Raw genomic sequence first — 15,845 nt, forward strand, 5'->3', positions numbered from 1 at the left:
TAAGGTAATCTGAGTACTAGTTGAGCTTTAGCCTAAAATCAACAACTCCATGTTTCTAGATAAGCTACTTAGATTGGATGAGTTGTATCAGTTTCTCTTGAAAAATACTGGAATGGAAACCGATGAACGACGAAGGCGGTGATTTAGCGATAAAGGCTGCAGCTCCTTGTGATGTCCGGAACTTTCTCTTTTTCTAGTGAACTTGTGTGCGAGACAGACCTGCGCTTTTACTCATTCATGACAGCGTGATGGCTTCCATCAGAAGATCTGTGATCGTAACTAAAAATTTTGAAGCGACTATGATTTCTTAGTCCTCATATTTTAATTGGATGCCACCGCTCTTATCCTCTAGGTGTTAGAGCCTCTAATCCGATTGCTGGACTGTCTAATAGCTTGAAAAGTCTCCCTCGTTTGTCTCATCACGCCCCGAACAATTTCAGATGTCTCCAAGCGACCGAGAATCCCAGCCTCGCCCTCATTCGCGCCATCTCGTTGGTCCCAAATTCGAAACTCTGCAGGGAGACCCATCAGCCGCTCCACCGTATGCATCTGATACTCAAAGACTTGAGTCATCATCATGAGCTGTATGCTTGTGGGCTGCGCTAATAGCTGAGCCGGACCCGCGGCCGATGTTCCCGGTCCAGACCCTTCGCGCAAGCACCTGCTCATGCGGTTGAATACGATCTCGAACAGCTCACCGAGCTGGACATATGTTGATAGAAGCATCAATGTCAAAGAGAGTGCCGGTGGTGGTACCGGGGTCACGGACTCTAGAACAGTTGCGAACCGCATGGTTACATTAAGAACGCGATTCCAAATGTTGAGATCCCGGCCCCCTGGTGATTCCGCATCTTTCCCATGCTGAAATGCATCTTTTGTGAGATGCGGGTTCCAAGACTCCCATGGTTGATCCTTGAGTTCCGCCAATTGATGGGAAATGCTGCCAAGCAGGCCTACCACATGGACCCCCGTGTCGCCGGCGTTCGAGGTGCTAGGTGTGGCGATCCCGCTATGACCAGAGAGCTTGTCTTCAACATCCGTCATTGGCTCGTGAAGATCCCTGTTCAAGTGTTCGGCCATTTCGTTCAGATCTCCAAAGTCGAGATCGGGGACGCTCAAGTCGGAGAAGACGTGTGAGTGTGCTCTTGGAGAGGGGATGGTGGGCTCTTCGGACGGAGACATTGCAGCTGGGAAGTTTGATGCATCTAACCACATGGTCGAGGCAGTATTAACGTGATCCAGCACCCTATTGCTGGTGAAGAACTGTGAGGGGCCTGGATCTGGCGGTTGACTCTGTGTTGTCGTCGCAGGATCCGTACCCATTGTGACATGCACACCACGATGCGTCGAGGAACGACCATTCCGGGCACCGTACAGCGATCGACTATCCTCGACCTGGCCACGGTGGTTCGCATGTATTGGAGGCCGTCCCAATGGCCGACCGATGCTCGTGACACACATCGCACCTAGACGGAGACAGCGCTCGCAGGTGCCTCCATCCGGTTGGCTTCGGGGACATTTGAGCTTCTGCTCCCGGCATCGGTCGCAAGCGTATCTCTTTGCTGTCGGGTTGTTCATAGTACCGGGAGGCTGTTCCGATTGATCGTCCGTGCGATATGATCAGGGGGTTGTCGCTCCGCGTGTAAGTCTGTTTCGGTGTATTTGAAGTCATTCGGAGCGGAAGCCAAGACCTTCGGAGGCTCAAGGAATCTTTGAGTTATGTTTTTGAACAACTATCAGACGAACAAATGTGACATTCTACTGCGCAGGCACTGAATCCTACGCTTTCCCAATCCGACTAAACGTACGTTCTTCGTTTTTCAACCCACTTTCACGCTCTCTCGGTAGACTACTTGGGCGTCTAGGGCCCTCGCTCATGCAAGTCGAAACTTTGAAATTGTCTCAAATTTGACAGCTTAGAAAACTGGCCAAGACATGTCGCTAGAGGGAAGTAATTGGGGCATCGTACAGGTTCCTTGTGCACACGAAACCTGGTTGTAGGAATGTGTTATTCGTGGGGTTCCATCGACAACTGACTAGTGCTGCTAGGTTTCCCGCCACTCGCGTAGCATGTCCAATTACACCAAGACAATAACGGCTTATTATCCGTGAAAACCCCTCTCCTTCCAATCTGACCGACCAGAACTCCAGGCAACTACTTTGAATATGCAGTGAGGGCAGTCCTTGGCAACGGGTCGCATCTGAGGTGGGTTCTCTCAAGGCTCGGTTGCTTAGTCTTGGCGCTAATACCATCCAGCCGGCGAAGGAGTTCATTGCGGAAGTTCCCCCCCCCCCCCCCGCCGGAGCAGTCCTTTGCCTGGTAAGGTCCAGCAGCTGAGGCCCATGGCCAGATCTATCCATTCCTTGTCTTTTTCGTATGGCAAAGTGAAAAAATGGTTAGCGTCTCGGACAGACCCGTTCAGGATTGGTATGCGGGGAGTGGTACGGGCCGCGTATACTGGTTATGATGCCGTGCATCCACAGAGCCACAATTGAGTCTACCAGACTACCTCACTCGTGCATCATAGATTCGTAGTAAGCCCTCAGCCCCAAAAGGTAACCCATTTGATGCAGTCAGCAAACCCCCGGACACAGTCAGCGAAGTCTTGACCTGAAACGGATATACGGATAAGCAGTGGTTCGGCCACTTTACAAAAAGGCACCGAGAGGGCGTGTTTGAATCAGACGATGTCCCACCCGTGGAGGATTCTGAACCCCGGATGAACGTGGGGCTTGGCATCCTTCGATCCACACCTGGGATAGGGCTCGTTTTTCGGATCAATCTGGAAACCAAGGAACCTTCAAAATGCTACGTATGCATCCACATATCCATGCACGCGTCACGGTTAGATCCGACTACTGTCGGGCCTAAAGACTCTCCAGCGGCACAAAGCCACGAGCCTCCTGTGCCTAGGGAAGAGTCGTTGCCCTTGATACTAGCAAAATGCTTCGCGAAATCTTGTACGCCTTCACTGGATTAGCCCTATTGGCTTATGCCGCGGATTTCTTCTACAACGCTGGAGACGATCCAAATGAGCCGGTCCGGATACGTTCGAGATTCCCCCTTATCGGACATGTCCTGGGACTGATGAATCAAGGGCCAACCTACTACAGAAAGACGAGGTGCGTTGATTCACTTGGAGTTGCGATAAAAATATCAAGGGCACTTGATAACTAAGTAAATATCCGGCAGTAATTCAACCGAAGCTGAGATCTACACACTGGGATGTTTCAACTTCAAGGTCTACATCAGCGCTTCCAGCCGGCTTCTGCCATTCATCCAGAAGCAATCAAGGGCTCTGTCTTTCCGACCTTTCCTCCAGCTCGTTGCGCGAAAGTATGGCGATGCTTCTGCTGCGACCTACGAGATCTTTGGAGGCAGTCTCCCCGATGACTTGAGCCAGTCAGTGAAAATGAGCTTGGCCCCAGGCCGCCATCTTGACGAACTGAGCCTCCGAATGGGCAAGAGAGTCTTAATAGACATCAATGACTTGCTTGCAGCCAAGACAGAAGTGCCATTGTTGTCTTGGGCCAGACATGCTGTTGTGCAAGCAACAAGTTGTGCTGTCTATGGCGAGAAGCACCCTTTTCTCGACCAGGAAATCGAGAACTCTTACTGGTACTTCCTACCTTCTCTGATAGTCTCAAATACAATATCGATGCTGACTGTATGTTTAAGGAAATGGATGACATATCTCACCGCCCACTTGGTTGGCTGGCTTGATGTGACGAAGAAGGGTTACGCGGCAAGAGAAAAGGTGTTTCAGTCATACATCAGGTACTGCAAAAAGCTTCCCCAGGAGAGTTCTCATCTTATGAAAGAGCATCAACGTGTTCTGGGAGAGGCTGGGGTATCTAGTACGGACAAGGCTAAGCAAGCCGCCATCTTCACTATTGCCTCGTTCAGTAACTCAGCGCCGACTCTGTATTGGACCTTGTGGGAACTCTTCTCACGCCAAGAAATTCTCGACGAGGTCAGAGAAGAGCTCACAAGATACGCAGTTGTCAAGTCGGAAGACGGAGAATTCTTACTTGACGTCGCCGCACTCAAGTCTCAGTGCCCCCTCCTCCTCTCGGTGTTCCAAGAAACTCAGAGAACCCGCCACGTCAATCCCAGTTTCCGCAAAGTCTTAACAGACACGCTTTTGGACGACAAATACCTCTTGAAAGAGGGTAATTACCTTCAAGTACCCGGAAATGTCATTCACAATGAAACTGGCATTTGGGGCCCGACAGCTTTGCAATTCGACCCCTATCGCTTCATACCCAAGAAGGGAGGCGAGCGAGATGTTTCGACTGCCAGCGGCTTTGTCCCGTGGGGTGCTGCGCCGTATCTATGTCCGGCGAGACAGTTTGCCGCCACCGAGATTCTGATTATAGCTGCGCTGCTTGCCATGAGGTCCGATATATCACCTGTGAAAGGACTTTGGGACAAGAATCCAGCTGTAAATCATGCCGATCTTGCTACCCTTTCGCCACCTACAAAGGATGTCGGCATGCGTGTAAGGGTTCGAGAAGAGTGGGCTGGCAAGTGGACAGTACAGATGGGTGAGAGTCGAAGCCGCGTGCCTCTCGCCTCCGGGTAGCTTTAATACTCCTTTCGGAGGCTAAGATAGTTCTCTGGAACAATACAAAGGTACTACGACTGTGTTGCCCAATGGTGATTAAATTTTCGAGTACGCGAGACTCACGTTCTTTCCTTGGCGACATATGACGACTTCTTGATATTCCATCAATTTTCAATCGAATATTGGCATCGTTTAGGAAAATGGCAGGTGAAAGAACGCAAAGACTCTGCTGGCTGTGGATGAGTTGCTACGCGCCTCTTTTGGATCTACTTTATCAGATGAAACATTTCTGTTGCATCAAAAAGATCAAATTTATTGCACTCTGTCATTTAATTCTGGACTTGCAGGATAATGACTGGATTCATGTCTCAAACTCTAGGTCAACTATCATCACTCATTCCTGCAGATGCCTCACAATACTTGAGTAAACAAGACCCAGTTGGATCCAATTTCCACGGGCACAGTACATGCAGCGGCCCGTATCTAGCTACAAAACTCTAGTTGCCTTTGTTCTTCTTGATAAACTCACACATGCAAGGGTGGGCCATCTTCAAGTTCAACTCAATGCGGATCTGCTGCTCGGGCTGACCGGCGGGAATCCGAATCTCTTGATACTCCTGGCAAATTCTTGCCAGAATGTACTCCATCTGCTGCTGTCCAAACTTTTGGCCTAAACAGTGACGAGGACCACTTTGCATCGTCCAGATTAGCTTAACTGTCTCCTGAGAAGTCCCGTCTGAAGGGGTTTGAAGACTTACTGATTGTACGGAATAAAGTGCCAGCGGTTGATGTTGGCTCCCTCCCAACGCTCGGGTCGGAATTCGAGAGCATCCTCACCGTAGATATCTTTGCGGCGTTGAAGACCACCGAGAGAGTATACTGCAATGGTACCTAGGTGAGCGACTTCATCTACAGAGCGTTGTTGACGTAGTGCTACTTACTGATAGTTGTGTCCTTGGGAACTGCGACAGGGTCTCTTCCACTCTTTCCTCCGCCAATAGGCAATGTGGCATCCTTGAGGGCCATCCGAACGTTCATGCCAACTTACCATGGTCAGTCATCGAACACTCAATGGACTACTCAAGTACTACTTACGAGGGTGATACAATCTGAAAGTCTCGTTGATGACATGTCGGATGTAAGTCATCTCTTTGAGATCAGATGCAGAAGGTGGCTTGTCGCCAGATCTGAGAAGAGGAATTAGTTTCTCCCGCAGTTGATCTGGTACAGACTGATGTGCTTACACTTGCGCAACCTCGGCTTGCATCTTCTTCATGACGTTTGGGTATTTGCCCATGAGGAAGATAGCCCAGGCGATAAGAATTGCTGAGGGGTCCTGAAATAATCAGTCAGAACTCAGGGGCTTCACAATGTCCAACTGAATTGATATACCTTTCCACCAAGCATGATGGTCATCATGGAGTCTTTTATATCCTGCAACATCCGTGAGAATGATTCATTTCGCTCCTTAGTGATGCTTACTTACCTTAACACTCTTCTTCTGGCTTACAAGATCGTCCAACATGTTGTAATCTTCAGGCGACTTCTTTGACAAGTCTCTCGCATACGCGCGATCGACAATGCCCGAGGTGTAGCCGTTTAATTCCTTCAAAGCCTTGGGGGCCAGGTACTTGTCCTTGACATAGTAAGCATTCTTTCCGAATAACATGCGCGCTGTGTTGATGGGGTGGAGAGTCTCCATGGGATCTCTGAAAGGATGGTGTCCAGTGAGGGAATTAGCAGACTCTCCAAAGAACACCTCCGAGACTACATCGAGCTGATAACGGTCGGCGACATCGTAGACTTCAATGGGCTTGCCGACGTCAAATCGCTTGAAGAGTTGTTGAGCATGCTTCTCGGTGATCTCAAGATCGTCCGAGCGCATCTTCATAACCTGAAGAGTTGAAATCGTTAAGAACAGAATCATGATGTGGCAAAATGCGACTAAGGGATTGCACTTACATGCCCCTTGATGCGCTCTTTGCTGTTGTGCCAGTCTTCTCCGTCCACTAGAACCCAACATCAGTATACCAAGTTCACAAGGTTTGATGAGTTTTAGCAACTTACCAACGAAGATCTGTGTCTCTCCGAGCATATCTCCCCAGATACGTTTGGTGACTTCGCCTCTTCCGAAGCTGGACCACTATTCCACGTTCAATGTTGTTAGTTGTCGTGCACCCAAAAACCCCCCATCACTGGAGTTCCGGCCTAGATAAATCGCCAAGCCTACCTCTGTAGACATGATCGCCTTGATGTTAGCGGGCTCATCAGTGAAGATGAGGCCTGTGCCGAACATGCGCATCTCGACAGTACGGCCAGGCACGGCCTCAAGCCAGCTGTTGACAAGCTCGAAGAAGGTGAACTTGAAGAATCTGTACAAGGAGTACACAGCCAAGTCGATCCCTGTGCATCAAGTTGTGAGATTTGAGCGAATTCTCTGTAGGTGCGAGTACATACCAAACGGGGCCTTGAAGGGAACCAAGGGAGGCGGGGAGCCAAAATCGCGAAGCCTCTTGTCGCGACGCGACTTCGCCCCCCAGTCGAAGACGTAGATGCTTACGATGAGCAGAGAAGAGTAAGCCGCCCAGTTCCAGCTCTTTGTCATTTCCTGCGTCAACTTGGAGGATGCAAGCGAGTTCAGGTTGGACTTGATGGCATCTGGGATGTACGGGCTGATGACGCTGACGACATTGCCGGCAAAATCAGTCAAGTTGCTCGCTAAAGTCGTAGGCAACCCCGCCGAGGGAACTGAAGAGGCCATGTTTGCTTGAGTTTCCAGGCTTTCCTCTGTCGTAACAACGGAAAGGTCTTGGAAATGGCAACATGAACAGCGCTGATTCAGATTCTGCCCGTTGGATGAGATATATCAACTCGACTCCTGAAAGAAGTTCGGTTATGTCGTCAAGTGGCTTTGTGGGATGTGGGGGGCGGCGCGCAGCGAGTGAATAACGTCGCAAATGGAATGACTTCGAATCCCGGACGCGACCGAGATCATTTGAGCCCAGAACGGGATGGTCTGAGAATCCTTCATGACACTTAATGCAGGGCTCTCGCCTGATGTGGACCGTCGTCTCACTTTCACGGGCTTCCCGCCGTAGGGTTCCAGAAACTTCAGCCCGCTTACCGGATAGAAATGGCCGAGTTTAGGGCAGCAGGAGGGGTGGGGTTTGACATCCTCCTCGGATCGTTCTACAAGCGGACTCGGACCCGACTTCGGGAACTTGTAAGCGCTGGGGCCGTCCCCATCCGCCGGACTCACATCGGTTCGGAGTCCGGAGTCGGAGGGTTATTCGGAGGCTTACCTACTTGTATCCGAACAGGGGATGATATGCAGACCCAATCCTTCGGAAAACTGACGCATCATCTTTGGAGTTATCTGGAAGCCTGTCGAGGACCCTGCATAGAAGGGCTGAGTTCAAGATAGCATGGTTCACGCGCAAGACCGTCGCATTAAAAGAGGGCAGCATGTGTACAGTGGTTTTTGATGCCAGTAGGTGGTAAACTTCAACAACATACTCGCAAAAATGGCCAAAGGAACGACAATCACAGCTCTTGTCCAATCTCCCAATGGCGGAGGCCCGCCGCTGGTCTCGCGAGACCGGCCCATGCCGCAAATCAGAGAGCCCCACGATGTCATCGTCAAGGTTTCTGCCGTTGCGCTGAACCCGACTGACTACAAGATGCCAGACTACCATCCCGTACCAAATGCCATTATGGGCTGTGACTTCATGGGCACCATTGTCGCAGCGGGCCCTGAAGTCGACAGCACATGCGTCGGGATGCGAGTCTGTGGTCCCATGCACGGCTCAAATCCCGGCAACCCAGACTCTGGAGCGTTCGCTGAGTACCTCATTCAAGACAGACGTCTTCTTGTGCGGGTACCAGACTCATGGAGTGACCTCGAGGGAGCCGCGCTTGGAGGAGTAGGATGGGCGACTGTGGCACTAGCCATGGAGGACTCGCTCCTCTTGACGGGCACTCCATCAAAACCTGCTCCATTGAGGTCTGATGGAACTCGGGTGCCTGTTCTGGTATATGGCGGCGCTACAGCCACCGGCACTATGGCTTGCCAATTGCTATCAAGGTACGTGCGATTGTAATCATTAAGGCATGGAGAACAATCCGAGCAAGTAGACTAATCTTAGGCGCAGTGCTGGATATGATCCCATCGCAACCTGCTCCCCTGCATCCTCGGCTCTTGTCAAGAAGTACGGAGCAGCCTCTACAACACCATACTCCTCGCCAACATGCGGAGAGACAATCCGCGATGCGACAAAGGGTTCCATCCGAGCAGCCATCGACTGCATTACCACACCAGAGTCAGTGAAATGCTGTTTCACAGCTTTGGGTCGCGCTGGCGCGAGGTATGCATCTCTCGAACATGCTCCCGATGAGTGGAGGACGAGAAAAGCAGTCAAGATGGACATGCCAATGACATATGTGGTCATGGGTCGCGAGGTGAAGCTTGACGGGGTGTACCACCGCGATGCGGACCAGTCCAAATTTGACCTGGGAGCCAGGTGGGCGCTTGAGGTCCAGACTTTGGTGGATGAGGGACGTCTGAAATGCCATCCGGCACGTGAAGTGCCTGGTGGTTGGCAAGGGGTGATTCATGGTCTTGAGATGTTGAAATCAGGCCAAGTCAGGGGGCAGAAGCTGGTAGTGAAGGTGGGAAGTGCTTAAGAGCAACATCATTGATAAAGTAGTTGTATGGAAAATACATGTAGTAAACACAACAACCGAAGTAGACCAGCCCAATGCCCAGATTTCATTTTCCAAAGTAGAGTTACTTTTGCAAATGCACCTCTGATTATAGCTCGATATGAACGGTTCGCTGTCTTTACCACTAGAACTGAGCTGCACAAGGTCTTACATCCGCTTTACTGAAGTGATTCAGTTCTTCAGGAAGCTTTGGTATAGGAGCAGACTTCGCAAGACCATACATAAAGTAGAGGCTGTCCTCGCCACATCATCTGATACGATATCTGGGAGCGCCTTTATTGACAAAACCACAACCCGTCGCTCTTCGTGACGCATATCGGGACTCAGCCTTCCCAGTGGTCTAGTTTCCAGTTATTTATAGGCCTTGTCCGGATGGGGCGCCAAGACCTGTCAGCTTCGGCTCAATTCCTTCAGCCCTATTCGGTGCCTTTCTTGTTCGGTCATGTACATTCGGTGCATTCCCCACCAATACTATGTGACGCCAACTGAAAACCGCTGACCGTTTGGTTGATGGCACCTCTAGAGCTGCCTAAGTCAGGCTTGGTCGTATCATATAATCTAATGCATCATGTTCACATTTCTGTCCCCTGCAGTCCCTATGTTGGACAGGAGGAGCATCGTCATCTAATAGCCAGGGCCCCAGGAAACTCTCAACTTTTCTTCTCTTCACTATTTTCAACTCATACTTCCGAACAACTCAAATTCATATCATCCACGAGAATGGCAACAGGAACGGCCGAGGCCATCGGGCCGGCTTCCACAAACGGCGCATCGGAGAAACTCGCTCAGCCCGCGCCGGCTTCCGGTGTGAACTTTCCGTGGAGCAACAAAGATGGCATTTGGCATCGTCAATTGGGCTCTATGGAGTCTTTTTACCAGAGTTTGGCGTCTCCCGAAGGCTATCCAGTCCACTGGATGATCGGCTGCAGCGTGACACTTCAGAATCAAGACGAGAGCATTGATCAGGAAAGCTCCCTCCAGAGAGCTTGGAAAACTGTAGCACGGGACTTCCCTTGCGCTGGCGCTGTTGTGGATCCAGCTTCGCGGGAGATTGTGGTTCACGAAGGCGTCGTTACAGACGAATGGCTACAGAAGAGCTTCCGAGTTCACGATGGAACGACCGCCGATGAACTCTTCTCTGCGTTCAAGAGCCAGTTTCATATCACGCTCCATTACATTCGGGACACCCACCAACTTCTACTCCAGTCACCTCACACTCTCATTGACGGGCGAGGAATGTTGTACTTGTATCACGCCCTGTTCACGACACTGGCAGCTCTACCAGATGAGAACTCTCAGACGCAACACGAGACATCTGGAGCACCAAATCTTTCTAAACCGTACGATGACTGGTTGGGAGTCTCGGCTACCCCATCAGAGAAGAACTTTGCCGATGCGCAGTCCATCTTCCAGCGTGTTTTGCAACAAGAGAAACCTATTCGACTACCTGGAGTTGACTTGACAACTACCCCGCAAAGACCAGTCCACAAAGATCTCGAGGTAGACGAGAAGACATCCTCCACAATCATCAGTGCGTGCAAGGAAAAGGGAGTCAGTGTTACTTCAGCTTGGCATGCTGCGCTAGCTTTGACGACGCAGGTAAGTTCGTGTTTGCTGCTTACTACTCTTTGATAGTTGATCTATACTAAACAGTCATGCTTGCAGAAACTCCAGTCGGATGCTGGTGAAGACGGTTCATCCTACGTTCAGTTCACCACCATTGACCTGCGTCGCCATTTCCCCTCCTCTTTCGCCCCACACAAGCACTCAATCGGATCGCTTCAAACCGCCTTGCCTCTCGCAGCGGACCTCAGCAAGGACAGCACTTTTGATGCTCTCAGCAAGTCCCTACACCAGCAGTACAAGGCGCCTTTCGCATTTGCCGACAACGATTTTGGGTACTTGACCCCTTACATGGCCATGTCTCGGCAGATTCTCGAAAGCGGCGGCGTGCCCCCGAGCAGTACGCCGTCGCTGTCCAGCATGGGAGTTGTTGACGATTATCTCCAACGCCAGTATGGAACTTGGGAGATCTCCAACTTTTGGGTGAGCTCCACGATGATGACTGGTGATTTCCAGATGTATCTGTGGACTTTCCGGGGGAAGCTCACCTTTAGTGTGTGCTACAATGAGGCGTTTTATAGCGCGGAGAAGGTCGATCGTGTCCTTAAAACTACAAGGGATGAACTACTTCGTGGGTTGACTCAGCTGTAAATCGCTAGGAGATGCGCCCAGAGCGGGCGCTAGAGTAAAGCCTAGGGCCGCTCATTCCGCCCGAGCTAGGCCCTGTAGCCCCTAAAATAACCCCTGAAGGGGATTTTATTACGATGTCGATGTTAGTTAACGACCTCTTGTATACAGCGGTAATGTTGGCTTGCGTGCCAGCGGTAAGTTGACGATGTTCGGATGCTATTGTTTTCCTTATCTAGATGTGTTACTCGTGTGTTAAAACCACATGGATGCACCAAATTTGGGATTTTGCAGAGGGGTTCTTCAGTCTTTTTGTATTTCGCTACTAGGTCATTCAAAGGAGGGTATTGCCACAGTTTGCAATTTGGGCATTCTATATATCCTTACTTGTTGCAATCATAACCAAAGCTATCCTGTCCTTGGAACTTCATCATTCGTCGCAAGTTAATACTCAAGAAAAAAACGAGGCCGCAACTCAACAAACGCTAGCTCAAATCGAGATCCATCACCAATCAAACATAATCTGCTCTACTTCCGAGGATTTCTCCGTCGAATCCAGAGTAGGCAATGGCTCAATGTCGATAAACACAGAGACCTCCTCTCCAGGGAGCGATTCTGCAATGCGATGCCGAATGAAGTCTGCAAGATGTCGTTTCAGAGCATCGAACTCCTCTTCTCTTCCACAGGGAATTATCTGATCCGCAAGAGTATCTCGAGCCTCCAGCCGAACAAGGAGGTACTTGAGCTCGGATCGCTCAAACCGCAAGGGAAGCTCATCTTCTAGTTCGGCCAGCGTTTTGGTCCGGAAGCTTCCTCTGGGCTTCCAGATACAGCTCCGGCGAGTCGGGTAACGGGTGATTATGCGATACACAAACTTGACTCGCGCTTGACGCGACGGTGCGGTCTGAGGTGAGTCGTTACTTTCGATTGGCTCTGCAGCCATTGTCTGTGAGCGTCTCATGTTCGCTAAGAAAGAGACTGTCTTCTTGCGTTCCACAGCAGGGCTCGCTTGACGTGAAGTGTCAGCAGGCTCAGAGGTTTCGGTGCTGGTGACAACCTCATCTTGCTGAAGTGAATGTATCTCAGTTTCGGCAGTCAGTCGAGTAACCATCTCATCAGCGAAGGCATCAACAGAAGTTTCTCTGTCTGTGACATTCTCCGCACTGTTCTCATGGATGTGGAGACTCGATTCTTCTTGAAGACCTGTGAAAGAGCCGCCGGGAACTTCTAGGTGGGTTTTAGATGACATGGCATCGGCGACCATCTCCGGGGGAGAGTCTTTATCCATGTCCTGCAAAGCTTCAGTCAGTCGCTCGCCTGTTACGAGCCCATCGCGTTGAGGCGCATTGCGCTTGCGCGGCGAAGTCCGACTTGCTTGCGGGTCGACCGAATCGTCTTCTCGCTTCTTCTTCGAAGTCTGATGGAGAGACTGCAGAGTGTCGACTCTCGGACGCTTAGGAGGAGGCTCGGAAGGGTTCATTTCAGCATACGGCGCGAGTTGGCGATCTCCCGTGGGGCCAGTTGGGGACATGACGGCGAAGGAATCCTGTTATTATTGAAGTACCTCCTATTAGAATCCCACAACGTGACAATCCTGCATGACGAATTTGGCTTACGGAAGTGTTCTTGACTCCTTGGTCATGACCTTCGGGTTCGTGCTGGAAGTCTGTGCCAACCGCCGTTTGCAAGTGTAATAGTCCTTGAATTTCTTCCGAGGTAGAATCGATTTCGTATGGGTCGACAATCTTCGGAGGAGCAGCTGCGTTATCTGTCTTGGACGAGCTACGGCGTTAAATGTAAGGAGAAGTCTCTTAGTACGTGCGGGATGCCGATCACTCACCTTGAGGTGGTAAGCATTTCAACCGCACCAGAGCTCCCGAGTGACTCCTCAATCTCATCTACATCGATGGGGTCCTCGTGACGACCTCTCCCATCAAGTGTGCGTATGTGGACGTTGCCCGTCTTCCTTTTGTTCTTTCTGGATTTGCCATTGCGGTGCTGCTGCAGGTTCATTCTCCAAAAGAGCTGCTTCAGGGTTCGCTTGATACTATGAGACCATGAACTTGTCAGCCAAATGCCTTTCTTAAAGATACAGGATTGTCGTTCTTACTTACTTCGCACCATGGCGGGAATATTTGAGCTGCTTAGCACTGCCTTGGGCATTTTCGTCCGGCCAAAGTCGAGCTCCGTTGCCGTCACGGTCGAGGAATGCTTGGACCATCTCTTCAAGAGCACTTTGATGCTCTGAAGACTTCCATTCGTACATCGCACTGCCCTCATAGCCTTGTCTGGTTACAAAGGTCTTGCGGAAAGCCCGGACGGTGTGTTGGAATGACATTGACTGGTCTTTCGCCACGTCAGAGTCGCCATATCCGAGCTGCCGCCGCAGAGCAGAGATGGATGGAATGGATGTCGGATTGATGGATGACGACGACATGGTTACCAAGTGACTACCTCACTTAGTAATGGCAAGCAAAAAGCCCAGGTAGAAAGTCGTTCCAACATAAGATACCGAATATGAGCTGAGAGCATGGGTCGATTCAGTAAGACCACATGTTCCGGCAGCTGCAGCGCTGCTTTCTCTCTTGACGGAATGGAGGGGGGGACTGCCCCCCGTTATATACTTCTCAAGGCGACATGGGTGTGGGGCTTGTTGTTGTTGTTGTTGTTGTTGTTGTATTTAACGCCGTGGCGGCCGGGCTAGAGCCCTTACCGCAGACCTCCCGAAGGGTATATGGCGTGGAGGGCCGTGAGCCAAGGCTACCTACTCTACAGTACGTCGTCTCTTTACATCGTCCTCCAAATCATGCCTTGTGGCCACTACGCGTTCTGTCTGTCCCCGGTTCCCGCTGGTGCCCCAGTTTCATTCTTTCCCAAATCGTCCCTTGGAATCGGGAGGTTCTTTGTAGTCCGCACTCACATCTACCTAGGTGTGGATGCTGCTACCGCAGACAGATCTTCTGGAAGAAGTCCGTCACGCGGAGAAAGGCCTCGAAGCCTCGTGGGTCGGTGATTAATCTCTTGAAGTAGGCCTCGAGAGATCCCATAGGACCTATGGGCTCGGGCATACTGCGAGAGTGGAGGGTCGGCCACCGTTGCCTCCTCGCCAGCGTTAGTCGACAGTAGACCAGGTGGTCCACGTCTTTCGCCTCTCCACAAGAGCACATCATTAGAGCGTCGTCGTGGTTGAAACGTCGGTGATATTGCTCGAAGTCCCCGTGACCCGATCGTGCCGCCAGCAGGTGATGTAACGTAGCCCGCGGCAAGGCCAGTTCAGGAGGGCTGGACAGAGCTGCCTCAAGCCCCAAGTCCGCGTACCGCGGCCTTCGCTCTTTATACCACCATCTCCTGTGCTGGCTTTGTAATTTTTCCCTTGCAAGCCGCTTGATGCCCGCTAGTGTTGCCATTTGACCCATCCGCGCCGGCAGTGTCGTTCCTTCTTTGGCCAGCCGGTCCGCGGCCTCGTTTCCTTCGATGCCCTGGTGTCCCGGGGACCAGTGCGTCCGTATATCAAATATCCTGGCCGCTTCTTGGATTTCGAGGAACGCGTCTTGTGACGAGTCCGGCGCCTTGCCGCGGATGCCTTGTATAACGCTGGTGTTGTCGATACATATGTGGATTGGATGACCGCGATTGGTGAGCAGAGCCCTTCTGAGGCCGGTTCGCGCCCCTTCGACCTCGGCGTCGAACACTTCTGCTAGTCCGAGTCGGCCGCACCCTTGCGCTATGCGTTTGGAGTCTCGGTAGATGACGAAGCCGTACCCCACGGCTCCGTTCGTCGCCCTGGAGCCGTCCGAGAAGACGATCATATGGCTTTCCGGTACTGTCTTTAGCCAGCGCTCGAAAGCTTTCGCAGCCTCTTCTTTGCATTGAACTACTATCTGATCCTGTGAGCTTGGCAGGTACTGTGATTGGAGGAACGTTGGTCTTCCGCATCTTGGCAGAAGTTCAGCCGTCCGTTGTAGTCTCGTCTGTTGCTGTCCCTGCTGGGAGAGCCGCGCGACTAGCGGGTGTCGGCGATCAATCCTCTGTAGTCGGACTGCGGCCCGTAAACGGACGCCTTCTAAGGCGACTTTGGCTGACGGTAAGCCGGCGTCTCGGAGGAGGCTACTGGTTGGCGTTGTCCTCCAGACAGGTAGAACGATCCTTGCTGCCGCTGTAATGACGCTGTCGATCTTCTGCACGAGCCCCTTCTGGCCTGTGTTGACGGGTCTTCCTTGGAAAGGCGGACTCGTGTCTGTCTCCGCTTGGCGTCTCGAAGCCGGCTTCGTGATACCTGCGTACCATGTTTCGGCGCCGAAGAGCGCGATCGGCAGTACGTAGGAGACGACGGCTTTTCGCACGGCGGCCGCTGGCAGTCCTCTC

The 15,845-nt window shown here is 51.5% G+C and overlaps 7 protein-coding genes across 7 annotated transcripts; 4 read left to right on the forward strand and 3 right to left on the reverse strand.

Moving 5' to 3' along the window:
• Window positions 1-348: 348 nt before the first annotated feature.
• On the reverse strand, window positions 349-1,461 carry BDZ83DRAFT_592795 (uncharacterized protein; the record flags this gene model as incomplete). The annotated part of the gene is made up of 1 exon (XM_060506566.1): window positions 349-1,461. The coding sequence occupies one exon, from the start codon at window positions 1,459-1,461 to the stop codon at window positions 349-351; it is 1,113 nt and encodes a 370-aa protein (XP_060358232.1).
• Window positions 1,462-2,653: 1,192 nt separating this feature from the next.
• BDZ83DRAFT_157605 (cytochrome P450) lies at window positions 2,654-4,811 on the forward strand. Its single transcript, XM_060501371.1, has 3 exons — window positions 2,654-3,123; window positions 3,194-3,619; window positions 3,680-4,811. Exons 1-3 carry the CDS (start codon window positions 2,945-2,947, stop codon window positions 4,584-4,586), a joined length of 1,512 nt encoding a protein of 503 aa, XP_060358233.1. The 5' UTR covers window positions 2,654-2,944; the 3' UTR covers window positions 4,587-4,811.
• A 254-nt stretch (window positions 4,812-5,065) lies between these two features.
• On the reverse strand, window positions 5,066-7,329 carry BDZ83DRAFT_592814 (cytochrome P450; the record flags this gene model as incomplete). The annotated part of the gene is made up of 11 exons (XM_060506569.1): window positions 5,066-5,258; window positions 5,327-5,447; window positions 5,510-5,611; window positions 5,664-5,755; window positions 5,813-5,904; window positions 5,961-6,002; window positions 6,055-6,462; window positions 6,531-6,577; window positions 6,636-6,711; window positions 6,799-6,971; window positions 7,026-7,329. The coding sequence occupies 11 exons, from the start codon at window positions 7,327-7,329 to the stop codon at window positions 5,066-5,068; spliced, it is 1,650 nt and encodes a 549-aa protein (XP_060358234.1).
• A 763-nt stretch (window positions 7,330-8,092) lies between these two features.
• BDZ83DRAFT_592806 (alcohol dehydrogenase GroES-like domain-containing protein) lies at window positions 8,093-9,251 on the forward strand (the record flags this gene model as incomplete). Its single annotated transcript, XM_060506567.1, has 2 exons — window positions 8,093-8,652; window positions 8,720-9,251. 2 exons carry the CDS (start codon window positions 8,093-8,095, stop codon window positions 9,249-9,251), a joined length of 1,092 nt encoding a protein of 363 aa, XP_060358235.1.
• An 84-nt stretch (window positions 9,252-9,335) lies between these two features.
• Window positions 9,336-9,602, forward strand: BDZ83DRAFT_642370 (uncharacterized protein; the record flags this gene model as incomplete). The annotated part of the gene is made up of 1 exon (XM_060509606.1): window positions 9,336-9,602. Exon 1 carries the CDS (start codon window positions 9,391-9,393, stop codon window positions 9,598-9,600), a length of 210 nt encoding a protein of 69 aa, XP_060358236.1. The 5' UTR covers window positions 9,336-9,390.
• Window positions 9,603-10,010: 408 nt separating this feature from the next.
• On the forward strand, window positions 10,011-11,504 carry BDZ83DRAFT_592791 (uncharacterized protein; the record flags this gene model as incomplete). The annotated part of the gene is made up of 2 exons (XM_060506565.1): window positions 10,011-10,889; window positions 10,956-11,504. The coding sequence occupies 2 exons, from the start codon at window positions 10,011-10,013 to the stop codon at window positions 11,502-11,504; spliced, it is 1,428 nt and encodes a 475-aa protein (XP_060358237.1).
• A 429-nt stretch (window positions 11,505-11,933) lies between these two features.
• Window positions 11,934-14,012, reverse strand: BDZ83DRAFT_158310 (uncharacterized protein). The gene is made up of 4 exons (XM_060501376.1): window positions 13,595-14,012; window positions 13,321-13,527; window positions 13,097-13,262; window positions 11,934-13,026 (listed from the first exon to the last, which is right to left on the reverse strand). The coding sequence occupies exons 1-4, from the start codon at window positions 13,915-13,917 to the stop codon at window positions 11,986-11,988; spliced, it is 1,737 nt and encodes a 578-aa protein (XP_060358238.1). The 5' UTR covers window positions 13,918-14,012; the 3' UTR covers window positions 11,934-11,985.
• Window positions 14,013-15,845: the final 1,833 nt, after the last annotated feature.

This window comes from Colletotrichum acutatum (genome assembly GCF_030867785.1).
Source record: "Colletotrichum acutatum strain CBS 112980 chromosome Unknown BDZ83scaffold_199, whole genome shotgun sequence".
Lineage (NCBI taxonomy): Eukaryota > Fungi > Ascomycota > Sordariomycetes > Glomerellales > Glomerellaceae > Colletotrichum > Colletotrichum acutatum.